Source organism: Solanum lycopersicum, chromosome 7, assembly GCF_036512215.1.
Source record: "Solanum lycopersicum chromosome 7, SLM_r2.1".
Lineage (NCBI taxonomy): Eukaryota > Viridiplantae > Streptophyta > Magnoliopsida > Solanales > Solanaceae > Solanum > Solanum lycopersicum.
The window spans coordinates 61,994,371-62,020,975 of NC_090806.1; the positions used below are offsets into that span (position 1 = coordinate 61,994,371).

Here is a 26,605-nt window from a genome sequence, read left to right on the forward strand (position 1 = left end):
TTGTGTTGTGCAGACTGCTGAGAGTTGGGTGAGCACTGAGCATAAATGCATATTGAATTACTGATAGTGATAGCCTTACTGTGAAGTGTGAACTCATTTTGAGATCTTTCAGTTTCAAGGACTTGTCTCATGTATAAAAGGTTGTGATGAATATTGAATCATGTACTATTTTGTTTGTGTTTTAGTGTGTGTCTGTGTGACTTTGTGCTTTAGCAAGTAAAAGAAAGGCAGTGTAAGTGTTTGCTAGTATTCTGTCACTTTAGTATGCTTTAGTAATTAGTATGTTGTCACTTTAGTTGCACCGTTGCAGGACCTTTTGCCTGTTCTTCATGTGATTTTTATTTTTAAAAAATGTGTGATATGTTAACGGTTAACCCGATAACCGAACCGATAAGGGTCGATAACCGATTAACCGATAACTTAATGGTTCTTTAACGGTTTAGCTAGTCTAAAAACCGATAACCGATAAGCAAAACCGATAATGTTCAAAACCGAACCGAACCGATCGATATGCACCCCTATTACGACGTAATCATTATACGTTGCATTAATTAAGCACGAATTGTGTCAAATTCAAATTAAGCAATTGAAGGAAAAAATCACCTAAATTTTATATTTTTTGAATAATAAATATGATATGACATAAAACAATTAGTAGACCTCTTTCGTGTGGTTTACAAAATTAATCTTTATATTGTTATTTTGAAGTAATCATATCAAGGTCATAGAATTTGTATTTTCTCCATTGAATTTCATGATGCTATAAGAACAAATCGTTTGCTAATTAAAAATATATATTTATCGAATTCACTAAATAAAGTTGATTGACTTTTATATGATTAAAAAAGAAGCATTTCACACATATGAAACATAAAAATTATGTTTGTAAGGTATAATTATAGTTTGCATAATTGCGTACCAAAGCATATTTTATGTTTGATATGGAACTTTTTATTTGTGCGATTACTAGATACATGCAGTTTTATACAAATTATTCAATTTTGTATAAATTTATTCATACATTTTAATTATATAATAAGATCTGTATTTGTATAATTATAAGTATATAAGACGAAAACATATGTATTTGTATTTGTATATACACTTTTCTATCGCTTTATACAAACGAAAACACATTTTATACATTTATATACCGAATGAGCAATTATATATCAGAAATTTAATTATATATCAAACCAGATGACAAAAAAAACAATGAAATGTTTGTTATGAGTTACAAATAAAATAAACTATGACTATAACATTTAACTAAAATTAATAATTTGCTATTTCATACAATTTTTCCATAAATAAATTTAAAAAATAGTTTTTTTGTTATTATATATGAACTCTAGAGTTGAATTGACTTTTGTGTGATAGTGAAAATAGGAATTGAATAGAAAATGAATTGTGTCAAATTGAAAAAAAATAATCAATGGGTTGGTTTGATATTGGTAATAATACTTGATTTGCTTCTTACTAAAAAAAAGTCAATCCTAGCCAAACCAAACCCGATATTATAATTTTTTGTATAATCAAAAATATTTATTTTTGTGCAGTAAATTCTAAATTGAGTGACCAATTATAAAATTTACCCCTTTTACAAATATTCATATCTGTATAAACCGGCATAGTTTTGGCATAGGCTTTTTTTATATGTTTATTAAATGAAGAAATCTTTTTTTTTTCTTGTGTATTTCTAAGCTAATACCACAAATCCTTGTTTCTTCCCAAATAATAAATTAAAAAAAGAAATTAATTTCTTTACCTATGTGAAATCGGATACCTTTTTTTCCTTAAAATAAATATAGTATTTTTGGTTGGCCATTAAAACCAAATTGAAATAGGATTGGGTAGTATAAATTTTATTCTATAAATAATCCTCAGAAATATTAAATTCCACACAAAAAATTTCAGAGATCAAAAATATAATTTCTGCATATTTGTTAAAAGTTGAGTCCTAGAAAAGAAAAATATGTCTTCAATCGATGAACTTGCTTGTACTTACGCTTGTTTAATCCTTCACGATGATGATATTCCTATCAATGTAATGTATTTTCTCCTTTCTCGTGATTTCATAATTTAAACTAAACTCATCAAATTTAAATTTGCTTATTGAACGATTTATTATTTGTGTAGGCGGAGAGAATTGGTACACTTATTAAAGCATCAAATTTAAAGGTGGAATCGTACTGGCCAAGTCTTTTCGCAAAACTTTGTCAGAAGAGAAACATCGATGAACTGATTATGAACGTCGGAACTCCAACTTGTAACAATGATGTTGCCACTCCTCCTTCAACAACTACTGATAACGATGCTTCCACTGCACCTTCCGTCGATGACAAGAAGAAGGTATACTTGTGATTTCTATATTATTGATATCTCTACTCGTCAAAACAGTTCAGTTAGTGTTTGATCAAACTTTTTAAACGTGCTTCTAAAATAGATATATTTTTTCAAAGGTGTCTTAACTTATTGTAAGCATAATATCTCATTATTGTGTTGTTTGTATGTTTTCAGGCGGAAGCAAAAGAAGAGAGTGATGATGAAGCCATGTTTAGCTTGTTTGATTAGGATCAGCGATTTAAAAGTTTTTGGCTGAGCTTTTTATTTTATATTTTATAGAATTACTGTAGAATTTAAGTATTTTGAATTATGTTACCTTGTTATATCGAAGTACTTATTTAGTTTTGTTTTATACTTTTAGTTTTTACTTTTTCTTTAAGAATTTAATTTTGCTAGTTGCTAATTGACTTAGATCATAGGACAAGACACCGAATTCTTTGGTAATAATTTTGCAAAATTAATATGAAGTTATATTCAACCTTTAATATATGTATTAGCATTGATTAATTAATGAGAAAATTGTATATAATAGCAAATTAATAACCTAAAATAAATGGAGTAGCTAGAGTTTGATTTAATTGTGCTCCATAGCAAACGTTAGCCAAAGTTTGTCAGGCGCCTCTCTCCCAAAAATCTCACTCGCCACTCTCCCATTCTCACTCGCCACTCTCCCTCTGCTCGCCTCTCTCCTTTATACACAAAAGTGTATAAATTCTGTTTCTGTTTTGTATAAAGCGAGAGAAAATTGTATATACACTTACAAAAACATATATCTTCGTGTTATACACTTTATTATACAATTAACAAACATTTTACTTCAATTTAATTGTAGACAAATGCAAATTTTATACTAATATTGCAGAGAAAAAGGCCAACGAATTATACAATTGCAGGGAAATACAATTTTCTCTAGCTTTATACAACCGAAGGGAATATATTGTGTTTCTGTTTTGTATAAAGCGAGAGAAAAATATATATCTTCTTGCTATACACTTATAATTATGCAATATACATACATTTTAATTCGATTCAATTGTATGCAAAACAAATTTTATAAAAGTATTGCAACGAAATAGGCAGCGAATTATACAATTGTGCATTATACAATTGCAGTGAAATAGGATAGCGAATTATACAATTGCAGCGAAATAGGCCACGAATTATACAATTTAGGCCAGCGAATTATACAATTGTATATGTATAGCAAATTATACAGTTTTATGTTTGCTATGGAGCGTAATTATACAAACTTTGTTATAGCATACAAATATGAATTTTTTGTTTGCTATATGTGAAAGTTGCCCTTAATTAATTACCAATGAATTGAAAGAGTGAAAATGTGACGAGATTGTATAAAAAGTAACTATTCAAAAGCTTTGTGGTCTTTTAAAATGATACATTCATCTTTAAATAATTTAATTCACACATTCATAATACATGTATTGTTATTATTATTATTGTTATTATAAGTGTTATTGTTATTGTTATTATTATTATTATTATTATTATTACTACTACTACTACTATTGTAATTATTATTGTATATTTTTTTCATTTTAATTTGATTTACGATTTAATTTAATTTTCGATTCAATTTTGTACACCCCTATTTAGCTCATTTGGCCAGTTTCTTCAATTTCATTGTATTTTTGTCCAAAAACACCTATACTCCACGATAAAGGCAAAAATTAGCCTAATACTTCATAATTGACATAAGTTAGGTGTATTTGATACCAATCTCGTAAAAACACGGTAGAAAAACAAATAAAATAATGTGTAACTATGTATAAATTAAAGTGGAACTTATATAAATCTCACCATAATTTTGTGTAAATATGTATAAATTAAGGTGGAACTTATATAAATCTTACTATAATTTAGGAGCTAATTATTTATATATACTCTAATTTACAATATTACAAGTCTTATCAGATTTTGTATGTTCATATACACCTAGCTACATGTATCTCGAGATACATGAGGTCTAATTAAGTGTAATTTGTCTGGGATATATTTTATCCAAGTTAATTCACATGTATCTGAAACACCTAACGAGTCTCATTCACATCCTTCGTTTCCCTTTAATCTTGCTCGTCATTCTCTTATGTATGTGAGATATATATATGACTATCTCGCTCGCGTCTCTCATTTCCATCTCGCTCGCCTTTCTCCTTATTTTAGTGTATCTGGTAGAAAAAATACATATATCTAAGTGTATCTTCCTTGTCCCTTGATATATAGTAGAAAATTCTTAAACTAACCGAAATAGCTCACATTTATCCTTAAAATAATAAATTACATTTCAGCTCAAAACTATCATTTTTGTCAAACTATTGGGTCAAACGTGCTCTTCTTATTCACGGAAGTTGTTAAATGTCATATGGATGTCATATTGCACGCCAATAGAGTTTTATTGCCACATAGACTAAAAGGAAAAGAGCTGAAAATACCCTTAAACTATCTGAAATAGTTCATATTTGCCCATAATTCATATTTAAGCTCAAATTTATCCTTTCTGTCACACTATATATTGGGTCAAAAAATATCATTCTTGTTAATGGAAGTTGTTAAATGTCACGTGTCAGAAAACATGCAGAATCTGGCACTCATATTGTTGTCAACAGAGACTAAATGAAGTGGAGATTGATTTAAAAGTTAAAGTTCATGAATTCCTAATAATTTTAAGAGATATTTAAAAATTACACCAAAGTAAATATTTTTACGTACAAAATAAAATTTTAAAAATTATATATAAAATGTCGGGTTATTTTTTTAAGTTGAAATCAAATGAACTCAAATATAGTCGGATTTTTTTGAGAAATTTTCAAAATGTCAATATTTTGACATTTAATAGAATTCATTGTCAACATTTTCAATATTTAGTAAAAATGTTAAGGCATAAGTCATATGCAGCCACTTAAAGTTGTCCGCAAAATTCACTTAGACACCTTAATTCATCCATATGCCGATCGAACACCTTATTTGTTCAAAAATCATTTCCATTAAACACAAAATGTTGAGATGACAAAAAATGTGTAGTTCACTTTCTTTGAGCGCGTTAAGTTATGAAAAATAATATATTTTCTTTTTTTTTCATTAACTTTTACACCTAATTTAATTTTTTTTAAAAATTAACAAAAAAAAAAAAGAAAAGAAACATACATCTTCTTCCCCAATATTGCTGCAACTATTCTTCCACCATTTTTCATAATCTTTTTACATACGGACACTACACTACACACCACCACCTCACCTCTCTCTTTCTCTCACCCTCTATCGTTCTTCTTCTGCTTTTCCTTTTTCTTTCTTATGTTGATTTAAGTTTCAAATATCTTGACGAAGTCCTGTTAATTATGATGAAAAAAGATATGAATAGATTTTTTTTGGACAAAAATTTGTTATTATTATTTTTCAATTTTAACAAATCTTAATTAATGATTAAGAAAAAGTGTGATTGGAAGAAATATCATTTCCAATATTGAATTAGATTCAAGGAAAGGGGTAGGTGGGTTGATCGAAAAAAAACATATAATTTCAAATTAAAAGGAAAAACGTCAAAGTGAAAATGGTTATTGGAAACGTGATTCGATTTTGTGTCTTTTGGTAAAAAAAAAGTGGAATTTAAAGTTGGGGTTGGTTGGGAGTGGTTCTAAGAAGAAGAAGAAGAAGAAAAGGGAAGGTTGCTCTTTTTTAATTTTTTTTTTCTCAAAAAATAGTTTTTATTTATTTAATTGTGTTTTTCTGGGCCCAATGCAGATGTCTCTTTTTTATTAGCTACCATGCCATGTCAACCGCGAGTGTATGACACATCATCTTTATTTTTAGTTGATTGTCAAAATATGTTCGATAGGTATTTTTTTTTAACTAAAAAAGGTGTTCAATTGAAACAAGTCTAAGATAAGGTGCCTAAATGAAATATATCGACAACTTTAAGTGGCTGTAGATGACTTAAGCCAAATGTTAAAAAAGAAACAATTGTTAAAAACAAAAAGGAGAAATTAAGGGGAGAAAAAAATATTAAAAAGAAACAATTGCTTCAAAATCTTATCAATTACAAAAATTCAAAAACAAAGAACTAATTGACAATTTATCAAAATACAACAACTTCCATCTCTTTCTTCTTTTTTCAAACATGCTCTAAAAAACACGCCTATCACCATTGTTCTAAAAATTCAATATTCAATTTTCTTAATTTTTTTGTTTCTGAACACCTTTATTTACCATACATTATCATATTTGAAGTACTTTATTCTACTAAGGCCTCATTTTGATGTTATGAAATTATAATTTTTCTTTAAAAATGTCTGAAATGTTATGAAGTTATTTGGCTATCATGTTAAGGTCGTGAAGTTTATGTATATCCTTTTAAGAAATTTTCCAGTATTCAAAATACAATGCTCATGTTTACATGGTACAGGTATTAATCCATCTTATATATGTATTTTATTTTGCTTATTTCCAATATCACTTTGTACACCAAATAGTTTGTATTTAAATTTGATTATGTATTCGTCCTAATGTATACCATAAAGTTTTGTATTTATATTTTGATTTCATATTCATTCTCAACTATAAATAGCTCAAATACAGCTTATTTATTTATTTTATATGTGTATTCATCCTAATTGCATCAGTCAAATAGTTTTTGTATTTTATTCTGCTCATGATATGTTTATACCTACTAATTTATTTTTGATTTCGTATTCATTCACAATTTTAAATAATCAAAATACAGTTTTTTTAGATTATCACTTTGTAAAAACAAATTTGACTACAAACTACAGAACATTCAAAATACTTTTGCGAAACAACTCAATACCTAAATGCTAATGTAGATTCTACTAAATTTGAAATATAAAAACAAATTATAAAAAAAGATCGACAAAAATTATTTTAAATACTAAAAATCTGAAATATAAATATTTGATGAGTATTAACAAATTCACATAAAAATTAAAAAAAAAAGACGAAAATTTTCAATACTTACGATCCGAAAATTCAACATAATGTGTGATTTTGAAAACAAAATCTCGCAACATAAATGATGAATTAAAAAATACCTTTATCAATTGAGAGATTTCTTGATTAATTGATAGATCTAAACAAATTGTTGCGAACTTGAATAATTAGTACTTCTTCAATAGTCAAATTTTGATGAAAGAAAAAAAAAAGAAAAGTGAATGACAGGGATGGTGAAAATTGAAAGGGTGATGAAAGAGAAAAAAAATAAAAATTGAAAGATGAAAAATAAATTTAATGGTACTAAAGCATACGAAGAAGTGTAGATGGATAATGGATGTAGAATTTGATTGAAAGTTGGACTGTTTTGAGAAATAAAATTTGAATATAAATCACTTTTTAAAATATTGACATTTTGACATTTTCAATAATTATTTTAAAATGTATATGTTTTTACTAATTACGCTAGGGATTGTGACTAGTTAGCTAATTTTTCCTTATTTTTTTCAATACCAAACCAAATAATTAGTCAATTTTTTTCCGATTTGACTCCATTTTGCGGTTTGGTTCGATTTGGTACATCCCTATCTAAAAGTGACTAATTTATATTCCCTATGAGGCACTATATCAAAATGATAAATATATATTTTTAACGGCAATTAACACTCTTTATATATGTCCCTAAAGTCTCTAGCGACATAAGTTCTACTGGTACTTAACTAATGTCGATAAAAAAATTAGTTCTCTTTATTAATATCAGTATTTAATACTGCTAAAAGTTGTATTTATTATAGTGAGGAGAATTAAACCTCCATAAGCTTAAGCAAATTTCTTCACTATCGCCGAATCAAGTGATTACTTTATTATTAGATTTTCAACATATATTTTTTTATATATTTATAAGACTTTTTAATATAAACATAAAAATCTACACAAAACTACCAATTTTCCCAAAATCCACGTTCAATATCATAGATTTGTTTCTATTTATGACATAAAAAAAGGCCTAAGTCATCTCTAGCCACTCAAAGTTGTTCGCATAATTCATTTAGACACCTCAACTAATTCTTATGCCAATTGAACACTTTATTTGTCAAAAGTCATTCCTATTAGACACAAAATGTTGACATGACAAAAAACGTGTAATTCACTTTCCTTGAGCGCGTTAATTTATTAAAAATAATATTTTTCTTTTTTTTCTCTTAATTTATACCCCTAAGTTAATTTTTTAAAAAAAAAATTAACAAAAAAGAAGAAGAACAGTTGTCTTCTTCTTCTTCTCTATTTCTATCAACCCCACCACCCCACCCCAACCCCCATACCCATACACCAGTGGTTATCTTCTTCCCCCATCATTCTAATGATTTCAAAATTCTTAGTATCAGTGGTTATCTTCTTCCCCCACCGTTCTAATGGTTTCAAAATTCTTAGCATTTTGTTTCATTTATAAATTTTTCGAAAAGATTCTTTTACCCATCTTTCTCTACCAAAAAAAGGAGATGAAGTCAAAAGTTATAATTAATATAAAAGATGATGAAAAAAAAAATTTTCGGGTTAAAGATGGAACTGTACAAGAAGGGGGGGGGGGTGTCGCCATTAATAGAGTTAGAGGAAATGTATGTTTTGTTCCGGTTGAAGGCAGGAAAGTGGGTGTTTAGGTTTTACTTTTTTTTTTCTTCATTTTTTTTACTTTAAAATAATTTTTGTTTTTTTTTACTTTATAATATAATGTTTAAATAATTTTTTGGATTAAAAAATAACACATGTCATTATTTGATTGGTCAAATTGACATGTCAGCGTGAGTGTATTTCACACATTCTCTACTTTTTATTTATTCTCGAAAAAATGTTCAAATAGTTCAAATTCAGAATGGTTGAAGTGTTCAATAGGTTTTACGTCTAGTTAAAGTATCTAAATGAATAATCGAAACAAATTTGAGTGGCCGCATATGACTTTGGCCTAAAAAAAACTAAGCTTAATTTGGTAAAATTTTGTCCATTATTATCACTTATTGTAGCTGATATTACCAAACTTTACATCACTGTATTAATTAACTGTTCGCTATAACTTGTAGGATGGTCTTCTACACTTCGACTGTATCGCACCTCCATTGCATTTATAAAAGACTACTCGTACATTTATTATAAGTTGTAATCTACTTCTTTTGTTTAAATTTTATTTCTCTAATTTGCACATTTTTTTAAAAATAAAATGATTAATATAAGTGATTGATGCAAAGGATAAAAGATAGGTATCCAAACTGATAGATCAAACTATATTTAATTGAAAGAAATATTACGTATTATTTCATAATGTATCGTATTATTTTTATATTTGGAAATCCAGGCGTAACGCAGATCTACGGAAAAACAATTTAAGAATCGGAGAAGAGTGACATAACTGCAATTTCTGGTTCATAATTAAAGAACAGAGTCTCATTAATTGCTTCCACTCAACTTTTTTCTGAACTTTTTGCTAGTCATAATAATTTTGGCAGCCATTAATAATCTCAACAAACTCTTCATCCCACCCAATTTTATCACGCATATAAACTAAAATCACCAAATTCACTCAAAATCCCAGCTCCACAATGACTTATTACACTCTGATGAGTATAATTCTAAGTCATTATTTGTTACTAGTGACTAAAACATTGGCTGGAAAAGTTCCAGCAATTATAGTGTTCGGCGATTCGTCGGTCGATTCAGGGAATAACAACCAGATCTCCACCGTTCTAAAGAGCAATTTCGAACCGTACGGCCGCGATTTCTACGATAAAAAGGCAACTGGTAGGTTCTGCAATGGGCGAATTCCACCGGATTTTATATCGGAAGGTTTTGGGCTGAGGCCATTTGTTCCAGCTTATTTAGATCCGGCGTTTAGTATATCTGATTTTGCACAAGGTGTTTGTTTTGCTTCTGCTGGTACTGGTTATGATAATGCCACTTCTCATGTGCTCGTAAGCTTTCATCAACCCCTTTCCAATTTTAACTGATACTTTCGGTTCAGAATTGTGTTTTTGGAGAGTGAATTTGATTAACTTTTAAAAATAAATTTGATCATATTAATTTGATATTTTAAATAAAAAAATTAAATATTTTAAAACTATATAAGAACTGCTATAAATTACAACTTCTTTTGCATATTAATATGATAAAAAAAAATATCTTAAAATGTTAATCAAATTTTTTATAATTTGATTCTAAAAATAAAAATTATGACAAATAATATCGGACGAAAAAAAATATTCTTCTATTCTTTCAAAGGACGTCTCAATAAAATTAATACAAGAGTCAACTATGTATAACACGTGTTTACATTTATTTGCCAATTTGGTTAACGGAATCGTGGTGCTAGGAAAATTTCCTCGATAATGTACCAAATTAGATTTTGAGCTTTAAGTCATATTTTAAAAATTAGTATTCTCTTCGCTTCATTTTATATGACTCCATTTTCTTTTTTGTCAGTTTTAAAAAAGTATCATTTTTTCTTATATAATAAGTATTTAAAGGTATAGTTACTTTTTTATTTTTATTGATTTCATTTAATTTTAAAGATAATACTCCAATACACTTACGAGGAGAGAAAAAAGTGAGTCTACTTTTTTACATTTTTGAAGGACAATTTGTTGAACATTTCAAAGTCTTCATTTATTTCTTATACTCTGTGTCCAATCAAATATTGTGACATAAAATGAGACGCGGAGAGAGTAGTTCAAAATAAGAATTGTCCAAACTTTATAAGGAGATTATCCATCTCAATCATCAATGCAAAACTACCTTTTGGGGTGGCCAATGTTTTGACTTGGGATTTTCACGTTGGAGATCTTAAGTTCAAAACTCCTAGGAATTTGCTTACTGGATCGAGCTCATCGCACTGGACTTGTCTATAGTGGGTTACCTTTTCTATGTCATTTGTGAGTTATTGCGTAGCACAACCAAACCAAAAGATAGTAACTGCGAATTTCCTTGTCATAGAAAATAAAATCATCAATGCAGAACTGTTTTCATTATATTTGGTGCATGACAAATTATAATTTTTGGACCTAACAATCAGTAAAATGGGTCCTGCTCAAGCTCTTGAGCCTAATTTAAACTTCAAAAATTAAGAGGACTGTTCAAACTTTAATACTATGCGATAGATTATGATGTGATTTGACCGTGTAAAAATTATTTTGCAGAATGTGATACCATTATGGAAGGAAGTGGAGTACTACAAAGAATATCAAAAGAAACTAAAAGCATACGCAGGTAAAAAGAAATCGAAATACATAATAAAAGAGTCACTCTATTTAATCAGCATTGGAACAAATGACTTCTTGGAAAATTACTACTCAATGCAAAGCCAACGTTCTTCTCAATACACAGAAGATCAATTTCAAGATTTTCTTCTTCAACTTGCTCGGAACTTCGTGCACCAAATTTATCGCATGGGTGCTAGGAAAATTTCGTTAACTGGAGTTCCTCCAATGGGTTGTTTGCCATTGGAAAGAGCAACAAATTATGTAGGTGGAAATGGAGATGGATGCAATGAGAAATATAATAATGTTGCTAAGCATTTTAATGTTATGTTGAGTGGTTTGGTTGAAAGGTTAAATGAAGAGCTTCCTGGGATTAGAGTGGTCTTTGCTGATGCTTATAATCTCTTGCTTCAAATGATTACAAAACCTTCTTCATATGGTAAGTTTTTCTTTCCATTTTTTATTTTTTTAATTTTCACTACAAGAAAAATGTGAATTACATGGGAGAATTAGTATGAAAATTTGAAGAAAAATAAGTAATCGCCAGAAAAATCCTCATGTAATTCACAGTTTTTTTTAGTATCATGTTTAAATCTAATTTGAGAAATGTAGGGTTTGAAGTGGCAAGTGTAGCATGTTGTGGCACAGGATTATTTGAGATGGGTTTATTGTGCGATAAATTAAGTCCATTGACATGCACAGATGCAAATAAGTTTGTATTTTGGGACGCATTTCATGTAACAGACAAAACAAATCACATTATTTCTGATTTCTTGATGGAACATGTCCTTCACCAATTTTTATAGCTATCTTGGATCATCTAATATGGATTTTGTAGGAGACTTGCTTTTATTGCTATTTTACTTTTGTTTAGTGTTTGATTTTTGGATATTGTGGTGGGAAGAATACGAAAAAGAATATTTGTTGTACGTACATTTTTTTTTTGATTCTCAAGGATATTGTATTATTTCAACTACGATATCAAATGATATATGTATCGTCAAAATATGAAAATCACTCATTCTTTAAAGGATCGACATGCGTGAAACCTTCACGTTTTATAGTATCTTTAATTTTGGGCTATTTTTATAAGAGAAAATTACAAAATCGCACGACTTAACATAACATAACTCTAAGAAAAATCCTATTATTTGAATTAATTACAAATAACTTTCTGTTTCCTTCTCTCTCGTAACATCTGGATACATCATTACATTTCTATTAGGTATATTACAACATCGTTTGTATACAATGTATCTAGTACAAATATTATTATATATACAGAATCCCAATTATTTCAAACATAAATTAATATAAATCTAGTTTATAATTATGTATATGATACATATCTAATACATAAATTATGTATCCTTTGCTATCCGAAGAGACAATGTAATCGCGAGTTCTGAAAAATTCGATATTATTAAAAAAATCTAATATACACATTCACCTTCTAGGAAGGGTTCTGTTTAAATTAGACCTCGAATTATCATACTCATACTAATAGATAATTAAATATTTAAATTTAATAATCGTTGCTACGATAGAGATCTTTTCTTAAATCATTTAACATTTCTATAGTAACATGATTTGTGTGTGATCTCAACTATTTGTCTATATACACTTTTGAAAATTTTCTAGTTTTGATCTCTCCAAATACGGTTAGTCATTGTCCCCAAACTAGCAGCTATCACTTGTTTTCGAAACTGCTTTCATTTCTTCCTTGTAATTTTTCAGCATTACTTATTCTTCTCTCCTAATCGTATCGGCAAACATGTCCATTGCTCAACATTCCTGTTGACCTCAATGGAATTGAATATTCACCTCTCTGAATCAGCCTATCAATGTTGTAATTTTTTCCTTTCATTGTGTGAATCTTCTTCTAGTACCATCTGCTTTCTACAGGAGCTTTGTGTTTCCATACATCCTTTCATATAAACAACATTCACCCACTTGACGTATATTGAGTCCTTCTTGACAATCAAATGCCATAGAAACTTCCCAATAGATAACGTTATTAAAACTAAAGAAAATTATGTCTTTTCATGCACAAATGAGGGATAACGCGGACATTAATTGATACAAAACTTTCTTCTTGTATCAACAAGCCGTCGCCTATTATTACAACACCAACATTATTTGATTCCAAATTCAGAGCAATCCTATTGTACCCTCTTCAAATTCTACTAATTCATGAAGACCGCCTACTTGAAGTACGATATCGATATTTACAATCTTCACTTCTCTCTTATATCGTTTAATACATTCACGGATAATATTACTAATTTCGTCAAATCGAATGGTTACCATGATTCTTTCCCCATTCGCCCTTTACTAATATAATAGAAGGTAAGGCAAAAGCAAGAGTGAAACTACGAGCTAAAAGCAGGCGTGCAGTCGATTCTTGCTTGACTTCTATTCTTTTTTGAAAGAGAAAAATAATACCTACTGTAGAATGACTATTCAGTTATTTCTTTCATTGTTCCCAACATGCCAATATTGACACTAATAACACGTAAATGTAACTCGTTGTCAAACAACTATTTAGAATTGCTAGAGCTCGTCGTAAGGCTTGTTGGAAAATCTATTGTCGGACTTATTTAATCGCCCTTTACTGTTCAAGGTGAATTGATTTCCGTAACAGAGTAAATATTGAACCAATTTTTTTTATCTTTTATTTGCTTGGCTGAAAAATAGTTAACATATACTTGAATTTTAGTAGATTTCAGAAAAAAATAAGACGAGGATATATTTTTTTAGTAAAGTAAAAACAATGTAATTGAATTTTTGAAGCATACAATAGATTATGAATTCTTTTGGCCAAGTTTTAAACAATAGATATACATAATTCAGTGTCACAAATACTGCTTTGCTAGTGGCTTGGTTCACAACTATGTTCACTTTTTCACTTGTTTAAAAAAACCCATTTTTGAGACACAAATCATTTTTTTTATTATGAAAATTTTTTATTCTTTCAATGGTCTTAAACACATATACGCTATCTCTATATATAGATATATATATCAAAATATTTTTTAATCTTGTGATGTTGAACATATCAGGTGAAAGTTAAATTTAAAAAAATACCAAAAAAGAAAGAAATATTCTATAATATTTTGAAACGAACTAAAAGAAAACAACAATATAATTTATTTTGTTAAAAAATTCTTACGATAGTAATAAAAATGGAGTTCTCGAATTTGGGGGCCTACGAAGAGTGCTCATTTTTAAAGGCATTAAGTCGCCCATGAGTCTTTGTGATATTTGACTAAGTACATTTAATCTTCAATTAAATGATGTGTGTTTTTTAGTATTGAATTGCTTTTTGGTTCCGTTAGCAAAAGGACTTAAAACACACATATTACATAATCGAAGGTCAAATGTGCGTGGTTAAAGTCGTCAATATGGGCTAGGTCTGGTCTACCCCGAAATTTAATAAGGGCTGGACTAAAATTTTTGAAGCTCATTTATGAAAAAGGGCTTTTTAGCCCGACCTGAATAAGTATGATGATTTGTGGGACTTGAGAAATATCAATAGGATCAGTCCTTGCGCCAATAAAAATCAATTAAAAAGTATAATATAATATTAAGAGAAAATGGTCAAAAAAACTAAACTCCCAATCTATAGTCGAATTTTCAACTACACACATACTTCACGGGTCCTATTACCCTCTTGGCTATTTTAAAAGGGAAATTATTTGCTCCCTAAATGCTGATGTGAGTGAGAGATAAAAAAATTAATAAAATATTAACTTTATAATTATTTCATATTAATATTTTATTTTTTTTATAAGAAATGAAAAGAAATTATGTTTTCTTTTGTTCCTTTTTATCTTCATTATCTTTTACCTTTAATCTTCATCAGATCCATAGATACTGGTGGCTCAGCACCGCCCTCCTCAATTTTTCATCAGTAAGTCTCATCTTCAAATCACATGTTTTTCATTATATCTCCACTTTTAAAATTTTGAAAATTTGTTGGTTGTTCAAAATTAAAATTAAAAGTTATAATAATTGAATTTTAGACTAGTAAACATTAATTGAGTTTCTCATATTAATTTTTGAGAAATGTTATAATAGCGGAACAAGAAGCAATATCAGTGGTAGAGTTTTTAGAACGAAAATTGTCCTAGTCTTTAGAATTTCAATAAAGGTTGAAAATGCGGTAGTGTCAAATCTAGAGAAACTTCAAAGAAAAAGAAATAAAGAAATAAAGGAATGGAAAAGAAAGAGAAAAGGAGAAGATGAAAATATAAAGCAAAAAAAAGTAAAATATGAAGAAATAAGTATTTTTTTTTAATAAAAAAAGAATAAATATTGTGTGGCAATGTGCGTGTAGACCACTGCATAATAAAAATCTGGGCGTGAGTTTACTGGGGACAAGAAATACTAACTGATAACAAATATTGTGTGGCAGTGTGCGTGTAAAACACAAATATTACTTAATTGAAGGTCAAATACGTTTTGGTCAAATTATCGGTTTATTTAATAAGTTAATTATTTAATTAAATACTAACATCCCTATATAAGTAAGTATTGATCGTGTTTGAACGTTATTGGATTAATGTGGATGTCATAGAGTTTTACGTTATACTCTAATGTATATAGTATCAACATCAATGATAAGTTAATATTCTTTAACTTCTATTTTTTTGTTAAATATCTTGCTGAAGTATTTCTCTTTTATTAATTCATAACAACTTTTGACCCTTAATTTTGTTAAAATGTTATCAAAGTTGTAATTTGAATAAGTTTTTTTTTTCATTATTAAGAGCAGAGAGGAGGAAATGGAGGAAGGTGATAAATTATAATGTGGAATCGAACCGTCTTCAATAAGGTGAAATTGTAAATAATCAATCAACGAATCCATTAAAATTCTCCAGCTTTGAATAAGCTAGTATATAATTTTCTTGATTAACGTGAGACACACGTATAAAATACATACACTAAAATAATATAATATTATACAAAGTTGTATGTACTAAGTGATCTGGGACAAACCTAATTGCTCAACAAATTAGATTGATGTGAGACACATGTATAAAGCAGATATACTAAATCAATATAGTATTATATAAAATTGTATGTAACTAATACCAGTTACTAATATTTAAAAATAGCACTAATACTGCTAAATGATATTCAACAAATATAAAAAGTTTCATCGACAAATTCAACAAATACATAGAGGAGCTGGGCTGAAAAGCCAAATGTACCGATATTATTGAGAATAACTCACTCGTACCGAATATTTATATCAAATCACTAAGATAAAAAATGTATCTATTATTGATTTGAAAAACTCACAGCTATTAATAAATTGTAAATCAAGTCAAGATAAACTCTTTATGCTATACTTAAACACAACTTTATATTTTAATTACTTTATGAACTTTGATTTAATTATTTTTAAATAAAAATCCTCAAAGCTGCTATTTATGCTCCCTCAAGCATAAAGTAAATAAATATAAAACACATTAATAATGATGAAAGTGTATGAATTGTCCGGATTGATCTTCAATTTTAACTCTTTCAATAGACTAATAATTTTTAATTTTCATTGTGTCACAATAGAACTTATGTATAATAAAATGTAGGTACATTTTAAAAAATATTCAGGACATAAGTATGAAATATTATACTAATATAAAATTATAAATTTATGCCTCATAAAAAAAATTATTATTCCGCAGGCAAATATTAAAGATAAAATTTCAAATAACCCATTAGTGATCACACACAAACGAGTCTTTCATTAATGAACGTTCATTTTATTTCGAATTCGTCTAATACGAAAAAATATTCCTTTAAGTAGATATAATGAAATACACTATTATAATTTGGAGAAATATTTGTCTTTTTTGTGTCGTTTGATTTCTCAAAATGCAGATAAGTTTTCCAATAATAATCTTTTTTCCTAATTAATTTATATTGTACAATCTGAATTTCAGGTGTTATATCTTCAAATTTTAATTTTTAATCCAAATATAATTTTTTTTAAAAATAAAATAGGGAAAATTGTTATAATAGCAAACTAATAACTAAATTAAATGGAATAGCTAGGGTTTGATTTAATTGTGCTCCATAACATACATTAGCTAAAATTTGCCAGCGTCTCTCTCCCAAAAATCTCGCTCGCCACTTTCCATTCTCGCTCGCCTCTCTCGCTTTATTCACAGAAGTGTATAATTATGTTTCTGTTTTGTATAAAGCGAGAGAAAATTGTATATACACATGCAAAAATGTATATCTTCGTGTTATACACTTAATTATACAATTTACAAACATTTTGCTTCAAATATTGCAGAGAAAAAGGTCAACGAATTATACAATTGCAGTGAAATACAATTTTCTCTAGCTTTATATAACAGAAGTGTATATATTGTGTTTCTGTTTTTGTATAAAGCGAGAAAAACATATATCTTCTTGCTATATACTTATAATTATGCAATATACATACATTTTAATTCGATTCAACTGTATGCAAAATAAATTATACAATTGCAGCGAAATAGGCCAGCGAATTATACAATTGTATATGTATAGCAAATTATACAGTTTTATGTTTGTTATGGAGCGCAATTATACAAAATTTGCTATAGCATACAAATATGAATTTTTTGTTTGCTATATGTGAAAGTTACCTAATAAAATATCTATATTTAAAAATTATGTAATAATAATTAACCATAAAATTTAGAACTTCACTTTGAATATATAGTGCTCGATAGGTTGTAAATTAGGAGGAGTGCCTTATCAAGATCAAATGTATATGATTAGTAACTTATCATAGTCATATATCATATATAATAGTTAAATCTTAACTTCTTTCAACAGATTGCAGATGAATCACCCTTATTTATCATCACATTTAGAGATAAATCCAGAATTTTTAAGTGAATTATTAAAAAGAATTCAATTTTGTGCGGTCCATCTCATATTTTTGGTCAACTTTTATTATTCAATTGCTATAAGTAATTGTTAAAAAGGAATAGTAATTAGAGTTGAAAATAAATGATTTGGTGGTTGACAAATTGATAACATTTGCAACTCTTTTTTTGACTTTGCTATATTTACTTATGTTATTAGTGATATAGACATGATTTTCTCCTTCTATAAATAGAGCATTCTTGCTCATTTGTAGAACACACCAAGTTAGAGAGAAAATCATTTTGAGAGCAAAGTGAGGTATTCCAAAGACTATACAAGATAAACAGTTTGTGAAGAAAAATAGAGTGTGAGCGATATTTTAGTAAGGTGGAAAGAAAAAAAGTGTTTTTCCTTTTGAGTATTTAGTAGTCACTTTGAGTATTGTATTCGTGACTGTACAATGTAAAATTCCTTACTATAGTGATATGAGTTGCTCATTTTGGCTGGTGATTCTTTCCTTATTTAGAAAGGTTTTCACCTAAAATTCTTTGTGGCATTATTTTTCATTATTTTTATCATATATATTTTTATATTTATCAAGCGTTTTCTCAATAAATTTGGGTACAAGATTACAAGTGCATTATTACAAAAAAATGTATCAAGTGAAATTGATACTTACTTCTCTAGATAAATGATTCAACATTCACTGAGAAGAGTATTAGTTTTAATTAAACCATTTTCATTTATTCAAATATTTTAGTAACTTTAAAGAAATTACCTTGATAAATAATATCCTACACTTGTAACATATAAAAAATTAAAATTAAATTTATACCCACGTAGATCTGAACCTGCCCCATATATGTTTTTAAGAACTCCCCTTCAACTATAAATAATTATAAGGTATCGTCGATGGAATTGCTAAGCAATTATTATATCTGAATACCCAACTGCCACCTCCATTTCTGCTGAAAGTACAACAGTAAAGTTGTAAAATTAATGACCTCCCTCTTTTCTTTTCGGTGGTTGGTTGGTGTTACCATATTAATTACTAATTAGATGTGACTCTCCTCCCTTTATGCATCACACACACATATATATAGTCTAAGATCTTACATATAGGACCTAAAAATGGATTCAAAAATAATTTATGTATTTATAATTAGTTATGGATACGTTGCATAATTCTATTGTACATATGCCACCTCTTATTAATGACAACTTCAAAGTACCTGTCAATTAAAGTTACAATTGATGAAAAGAAATAACTTATTAGTATTTTCTCGGTTTAATAGTGTTTCTTTAGAAAAATCATAACTTTTGAAAAAAATATAATTTCTGGAGAAAAGTGATAATTCATCGAAACAATCATAACCCTTAACAAAATAACAAACAAATCCTTAAGAAAAGTCAAAATCTTTCAGAAGAATCACAACTCATTAAAAAAAGTCACAATTCTTTTAAAAAGTTACAACATATTAGAAAAGTCACAACAATTTAAAAAAGTATAACACTTTAGAAAGTCACAACTTACAATTCTTCAGAAGAATTACAACTTATCGAAAAAGTCACAATCTTAAAAAAATCATAAGAAAAGTCTCATCTCTTTAAAAAAGTTTTAATTCTTCGAAAAGAAATCATAACTCATCGAAAAAATCACAACTCTTCGAAAGTATCACAATGATCCTTTGAAAAGTTATAATCTTTCACAATAATTAAAATTATTATAATTATTTAATATTCAAGATAATTCATACTTTATAGATATAGATTAGAGTAATCTTAACTGTTGTCCAAGTATTCTAAAGTATTATGGGGTTTCTAAAGGTATTTTTCAGTATTGAAAATCAATATTCTGGTCAAATAGAGTAGTTAGTTTGCTTTCCAAAAACATGTTGATTAGCACTCTGAGACAAAATAACTTAAATGGTCATTAGGCATAATAATCATTTAGACAACTTGTTTATATACTTTATCACTGATTATAATCACAAGTACATGTCGTTGTTTATACTTTACTATCGTACAGAAATTTGTTGACTTCGAAACTGCAAACTTTTAATTTTTTATTACATTAAATTCATCCATGCACAAGTGGCATTACATGAACCACCCAACAAGACTAAGTTTCCCTATATTGGATCGAACCGTAAAATAAAAATATTAATTGGTCCAACATATTTTTAATTCAATTAGTACATTTTTCAGATGTTTTAATCAAACTAAGCCATTACATAAAACAATTCATCAAAATAATATGTTTTTCTAAGATTTTACAAAACTAATATAAACATATTCCACGGTAACGTTTTTGGATATATTTTATTTTTTAAAAGTTGATGGCGTCAGATTGATATACGTTACTCACAGTAACATTTTAGGAGTAAAACGTTACTTACAATAACGTATATCAACCTAATGCTGTTAGTTTTTTAAAAATAAAATATACCCTAAAACGTTATCGTGAAATACGTTTATACGAATTTTATAAAATTTTAGAAAAATGTATTACTTTGATAAATTATTTTATATAATGACTTAGTTTGGTTAAAAATTTCATTTTTCGTGTAAGAATGTTTCCACATTTTATTATTATGTTGCTATACGTTAATGAATCATGGGGAAAAAGATGAAATACGTAAAACATTTATTACGATGATGCAAACTTTTGAAAAGAAAGGGTGAGTTTGGTAGAAAGGAAAATGTTTCCATAAAATATTTCATCAAAAAGATAAGTAATCGTTTATGTTTATATATTTTTTATTGATTTAGAAATTATTTACCTAATTATTAAAGAACTAATTGAACTATCCTAATCCTAAGAAAATAGAAAATGTTTTCCTTTATTTTGATTTCTAAACGTTCACTACTTACTAAAAAATGGTGAATATCAATCTTAAAATTATCGATTTCTAATGAAAGTCAGTATTGTTAAAAGAATAAATAATAAAAATTACTTAAGAGTTTAACATTGTTGGACAACCATGATGGAGAACAAGCTAATAATATTTATCATTTTCATTATATAAATTATTTTATTGTTCATTATTTTTATTTAATTTTAATTGTGTTTAATTAGCAATTCAATGTTAACAATCTTATTATTTTATCATCTTAATTTGTATGTTAAATTACATTTTTTTTGGAAAAAAGAAGAAGACAAATCTATCTTCAAACTATCGTAAATGGTATGTAGATACCCTATGTCATACTTTTGGGATATTGGTGCCCTTTACGTCCAAAAACTAAAGTATATATACTCTTTATACTAACAAACATACACGTGTAATAATCTTATCCATTAACCCGACATTTATTAAATATTAGATCGACTGATAAGATTTTGTCACTTATCCCTATTTAGTACATATCTGCTCTAGTTTTTGAAGGGTAAGAATACTAATGTCCAGAAATATAACGAAAGATATTTACAAAACATTTATAATAATTCGAAATATATTTATCCCGTTTCCCTTTTTTTTTAAAATTAAATCCCATTAATATGAATTGAAGCTCACATTAAAATAGGGGGATTTTAATCTTGATCCATATTCCATACCTTATTCGATTAAATAAGATAATTTACAAGCGACGGAGACATAGGGACACCAAAAGTAATTTCGTAAGTAAATTTCATATTCTAAATTCTATATTTTATAAGTAATTTCGTATATACTTTTGTGCTTGTCCGTGTTTTCTCAACATTTTATGTGGCGTCTTATTTGTATTATGTTGCATAAGACGTGAGTGTAACTTTTCAATATAACAAATTTAACAAATTTAAGACGTATTTACATATTTTGTCGATAAATAAACGTGCACGGAGGAAGTGAAGAAACAAAGACTCCCCCTTGTTTCTTTCTTACAAAATCGGGTAATTAATGCAAATAATGAATAAAATACTTGGTCTCACTAGCAAGTTGGATAACGTTCTCTTTAAGTTTTGGATTAATGCACCGAAAATTCGTCACTTATAACTTAAAATTTATTTGGATTAATTAATAACATAGCTGATTAAGTTCATTATTAACCTACAAATAAAATAAAAACATGAACAAATCAAAATTATTTCTACGTACACGCCAAGAGATCGTTATTAATTTTGGTGCCATTATATACATGACTTCAAAGTATGCATTCCTAAGACTATATGTAGCAAGAATTATTTCACTTCTGAAAAAGGCTAATTTAAATCTTCTCTATAATAATCCAAGGCAAGCAGTTGGATTCATGAAAATAATTAATTAAATGCACCTATTTTTACATACAATATCATCATAAAATGACCCTCGTGTAGCTCTTTGTCCTTGTCATGCCTAACGATATTATTTATTACAACACACATTAAAAAACCCCCACCAAAATTAGTTCATTCGTGACTTTAATTTGCCTCCCTTTTTTTTCTAACTACTACCTTTATTTTTCGTACTATATAACAACGCAACTACATAGCACGAAAATAATAAAGTAAAAATTAAAAAATGGCACATACTAGTAACACGATATCGTTGTGTCTCTTTATAGTTCAATTATTTTTCATGTTACTTGCTAAAGCAAACGCGAAAATTCCAGCGATAATTGTATTTGGCGATTCATCAGTGGATTCAGGCAATAACAATCATATTCAGACGATTGCTCGGAGCAATTTTATGCCGTACGGACGGGATTTTGCGGGGGGTCGACCGACCGGTCGATTTTCTAACGGGAGAATTACGACTGATTTTATTTCGGAGGCAGCTGGTTTGAAACAAATTGTTCCAGCATATTTGGATCCAGCTTATAATATGTCTGATTTTGCTGTTGGAGTTAGTTTTGCTTCTGCTGGAACTGGATATGATAATGCTACTGCTGATGTTCTGGTAATTTTACGATACATTTTTCTTTTTAGTCGATTTTTAAAAAAATATCTAATGATATTATTAACTTTTTACTAATGTTTAATGCTATTTATTTCACAAAAAGTCGACTAAGGTGTGTTCTTCTGTTTTATTATTCATTTAATTTAAGGATAGTTTGAGAACGTTACAAAAATTTTCTATATTTTTTAAACTTCTTTCTCAGTTAAACTATGAAATGTATGGAGGAAATGAAGAATGTAAACAAAGTCTCGTGTGCTAAAAGTTATATAGTGAAGAACAAATAATTAAGTGGTTTTAGCCAAGTTTAATATAAGCTGATTACACTGGCTTATGTTATACTTTTAAACTTATTTAGTCGTATGGTAAAACACTCAAAATGTTTTTATACGCTAAAAATCTGAAATCAATTTAGAACAACTTTGGGTTAATTTTCTGTTTTTAAGCTTTTTTGGTTTGATCAAATATTTTACTAGTAATATTTTTTCTAATTCTCAAAAAGGAAAAGTGACAAATATATCCTTAACTATCGTAAATGGTAATGCATATATCCTTCATTATACTTTTGGAATATTGGTGCCCCTGCCATTCAAAAACTAGAGTATTTATGCCTTTCACTCTAACGGAAGACTAAATAGGGACACTTGAAGCAATTTTGTCCGTTGATCAAATATTTAATAAATGTCGTGTCGGTGGATAAAATTATGATACGTGTATGTTTGATAGTACAAAAGGTATATATGCTCTAACTTTTGGACGGCAAGGGCACCAATGTCCCAAAAATATGACGAGAAATATCTGCATACCATTTATTATAGTTCAAAAATATTTGTCCTTTTTTCGAATCAAAATACTCTTTCCATAATAGAACTAGATGTCTCCCTCACCTAGTTCAATCTTTTGTTGTTTGTTATTCTCCTTGACTCCTTATAATTTGGTATAAATAAGACATATTTTTGAAAATCAAATTCATCAACTATTTATCATCAATTCAACACTTCAAAGTAATTATGTGATCATTTGTCTATAAAACTAGTTTGATCAGTCCAAAAAGAATTTTTCTAACTTTTAATACTTTATCACCTACTTTCAACCAACTAATTCATATTAGCTCTAAATTACGTATACAAATACTCTTGGTTGCTACCTTTTGGAAAATAGTAATAAGCTAGGTCTAAAAAGAATAATATATTATATTCTGTTATTAATTTCTTTAAGTTGACTTAGTCCAATAAGATCGTGTTGGTTATTTGGGAGTTAATAGTAGTTTGACGTGAGCATAAGATTTAATTATTAGTAAGAAATAAATAGTCTTTTATGACAAAAGCTATAAATATATGCAAGGCACCAAAACTACCCTTACCGTTAAGAGTTAAATGAAAAATGTGAAGTGTTCACATGTCACTTCCATATTGTCTCCCATATTAAAACATAACCTTATATCCCATGTCCCAAGAAGTTATATACACAGAGAAAATTCAAATGAAAATGCTAAGATAATTAAAAAGAAAAAAAGTGTTATGTTGTTGTCAGGGTCTATCTGGTACAGTTTTTCTATCTTCACAAGATAGTGATAAAATTGCGTACACACCACCCCTCCACATACCTCACTCCCTACCATTTGTGGAGTATCAACGTATGTTGTTGTAAAAAGCTAAAGAAAAAGTGTCACATAAAACGTGACAAATGAAATAGTATTTGATGGATCATTGATAATATCCTACCATGTTTTATGAGAATTCTCACCCCATGATCCTAAAATTGCAGGGTGTGATACCCTTGTGGAAACAAGTGGAGTACTACAAAGAATACCAAAAGAAACTAAGAGCTTATCTTGGTGATACAAAGGCCAATGAAGTCATAAGTGAGGCATTATATGCCACAAGCCTTGGAACAAATGACTTCCTTGAAAACTACTACACAATGCCTCAAAGGAGATCTCAATACACTATTGATCAATTCCAAACTTTCTTAGTTGGTATTGCCAAGAATTTCATCACAAATTTATACAATCTTGGAGCAAGAAAGATATCACTTGGTGGACTTCCACCGATGGGATGTATGCCATTAGAAAGAACAAGAAATATGGGAAATGGGAATGAATGTATGGAAAGTTACAATGTTGTGGCTGTGAATTTCAATGAAAAATTGAATGGATTGGTTATGGAGTTGAATAAAGAGCTACCTGATATTCAAGTTGTTCTCTCTAATCCTTATGAACCTATGCTACAAATGATCAAAAATCCTTCCTCATATGGTACGTTAAAAAGATTTAAATTATATACACTGAAAACTTGTTATAACATGTTATATTTCCTTCACTTTACTCATCCATGCTATTTTAAAGTGATTTGATTGTATGCAATATTTTTTTTACATTGTCAGTATATAGAACGTAAACTCATAGTACTATTTATTTATTTTGACAGGGTTTGAGGTTGCATCGATAGCATGTTGCGCTACAGGACTATTTGAGATGGGTTACGCATGTGATCGATTCAATCTTTTCACATGTAAAGACGCAAATAAATATATATTTTGGGATGCATTTCATCCAACGGAGAGAACTGATCGTATCATAGCTGATCATGTGGTTAAAACAGCTTTATCCAAGTTTTTAGCATGATTAGTATTTACTATAAGATTGAGATAAATATGTATTACTTTGTTGGGTATTTCATAATGTCATGTATAATTAGTAGAGTGTGTAATTACGTGTATAAATTCTTGGATGATCGATGAAGAAAAATATCTAAGAGAAGGATCGTGCTTGAAAGGAATAGACAGACGTTCATAGATTTAATTAATAGTGAACGGTAGACGTGGATTTCTAGTTACGTAAACTGGAAGGTGTTGTGCGACTTTCTTTCATCCCTCGTAGGAAGAAGGATGTATGTAGTGAGAAAATGAGTGCTTTTTGGGTGCTAATAAAATTACCTTTTTTCTTGAAATTGTTCTTTGTCAATATGTACTAAAATTTCAACAAATAGTAAATTTTGAATCCATGGTTTCAAAAGTACAATACATTTGAAAAATTCTGAATCCATCACGCCAAGGTGCATAATATAAAGATCAACAAGTCAAGGATCTTGCCGATTATCCAACCTCAATAGGTTTCTTAATCTAGGGATAGCCGAATCCAGGGCAGAATGAGAATATACACCTCTGGACGGCCAAAGAATCAAAAGAGATGTTGATATTATATGGGATCTCCCCTCCAGCGAGATCAGAAAAAGTTGTATTAAAGTTTTAATGGTTAATAATATGGTAATGGGGCGATGGAGGTGGAGAAGGGGTGGACCTATGGGGCGCGGGGAGGGTTAGAATCATATT

General features: G+C 28.5%; 3 protein-coding genes across 3 annotated transcripts; all 3 read left to right on the forward strand.

Annotated features, from left to right (window-relative positions):
- The first annotated feature begins 1,887 nt into the window (after window positions 1–1,887).
- Window positions 1,888–2,698, forward strand: LOC104648409 (large ribosomal subunit protein P1-like). The gene is made up of 3 exons (XM_019214801.3): window positions 1,888–2,047; window positions 2,140–2,352; window positions 2,521–2,698. The coding sequence occupies exons 1-3, from the start codon at window positions 1,976–1,978 to the stop codon at window positions 2,572–2,574; spliced, it is 339 nt and encodes a 112-aa protein (XP_019070346.1). The 5' UTR covers window positions 1,888–1,975; the 3' UTR covers window positions 2,575–2,698.
- Window positions 2,699–9,667: 6,969 nt separating this feature from the next.
- LOC101266954 (GDSL esterase/lipase At2g42990-like) lies at window positions 9,668–12,579 on the forward strand. Its single transcript, XM_004243462.5, has 3 exons — window positions 9,668–10,265; window positions 11,487–11,985; window positions 12,159–12,579. Exons 1-3 carry the CDS (start codon window positions 9,897–9,899, stop codon window positions 12,350–12,352), a joined length of 1,062 nt encoding a protein of 353 aa, XP_004243510.2. The 5' UTR covers window positions 9,668–9,896; the 3' UTR covers window positions 12,353–12,579.
- A 10,131-nt stretch (window positions 12,580–22,710) lies between these two features.
- LOC101266652 (GDSL esterase/lipase At2g04570) lies at window positions 22,711–26,223 on the forward strand. The gene is made up of 3 exons (XM_004243461.4): window positions 22,711–23,275; window positions 25,040–25,529; window positions 25,702–26,223. The coding sequence occupies exons 1-3, from the start codon at window positions 22,898–22,900 to the stop codon at window positions 25,896–25,898; spliced, it is 1,065 nt and encodes a 354-aa protein (XP_004243509.1). The 5' UTR covers window positions 22,711–22,897; the 3' UTR covers window positions 25,899–26,223.
- The last annotated feature ends 382 nt before the right edge of the window (window positions 26,224–26,605 follow it).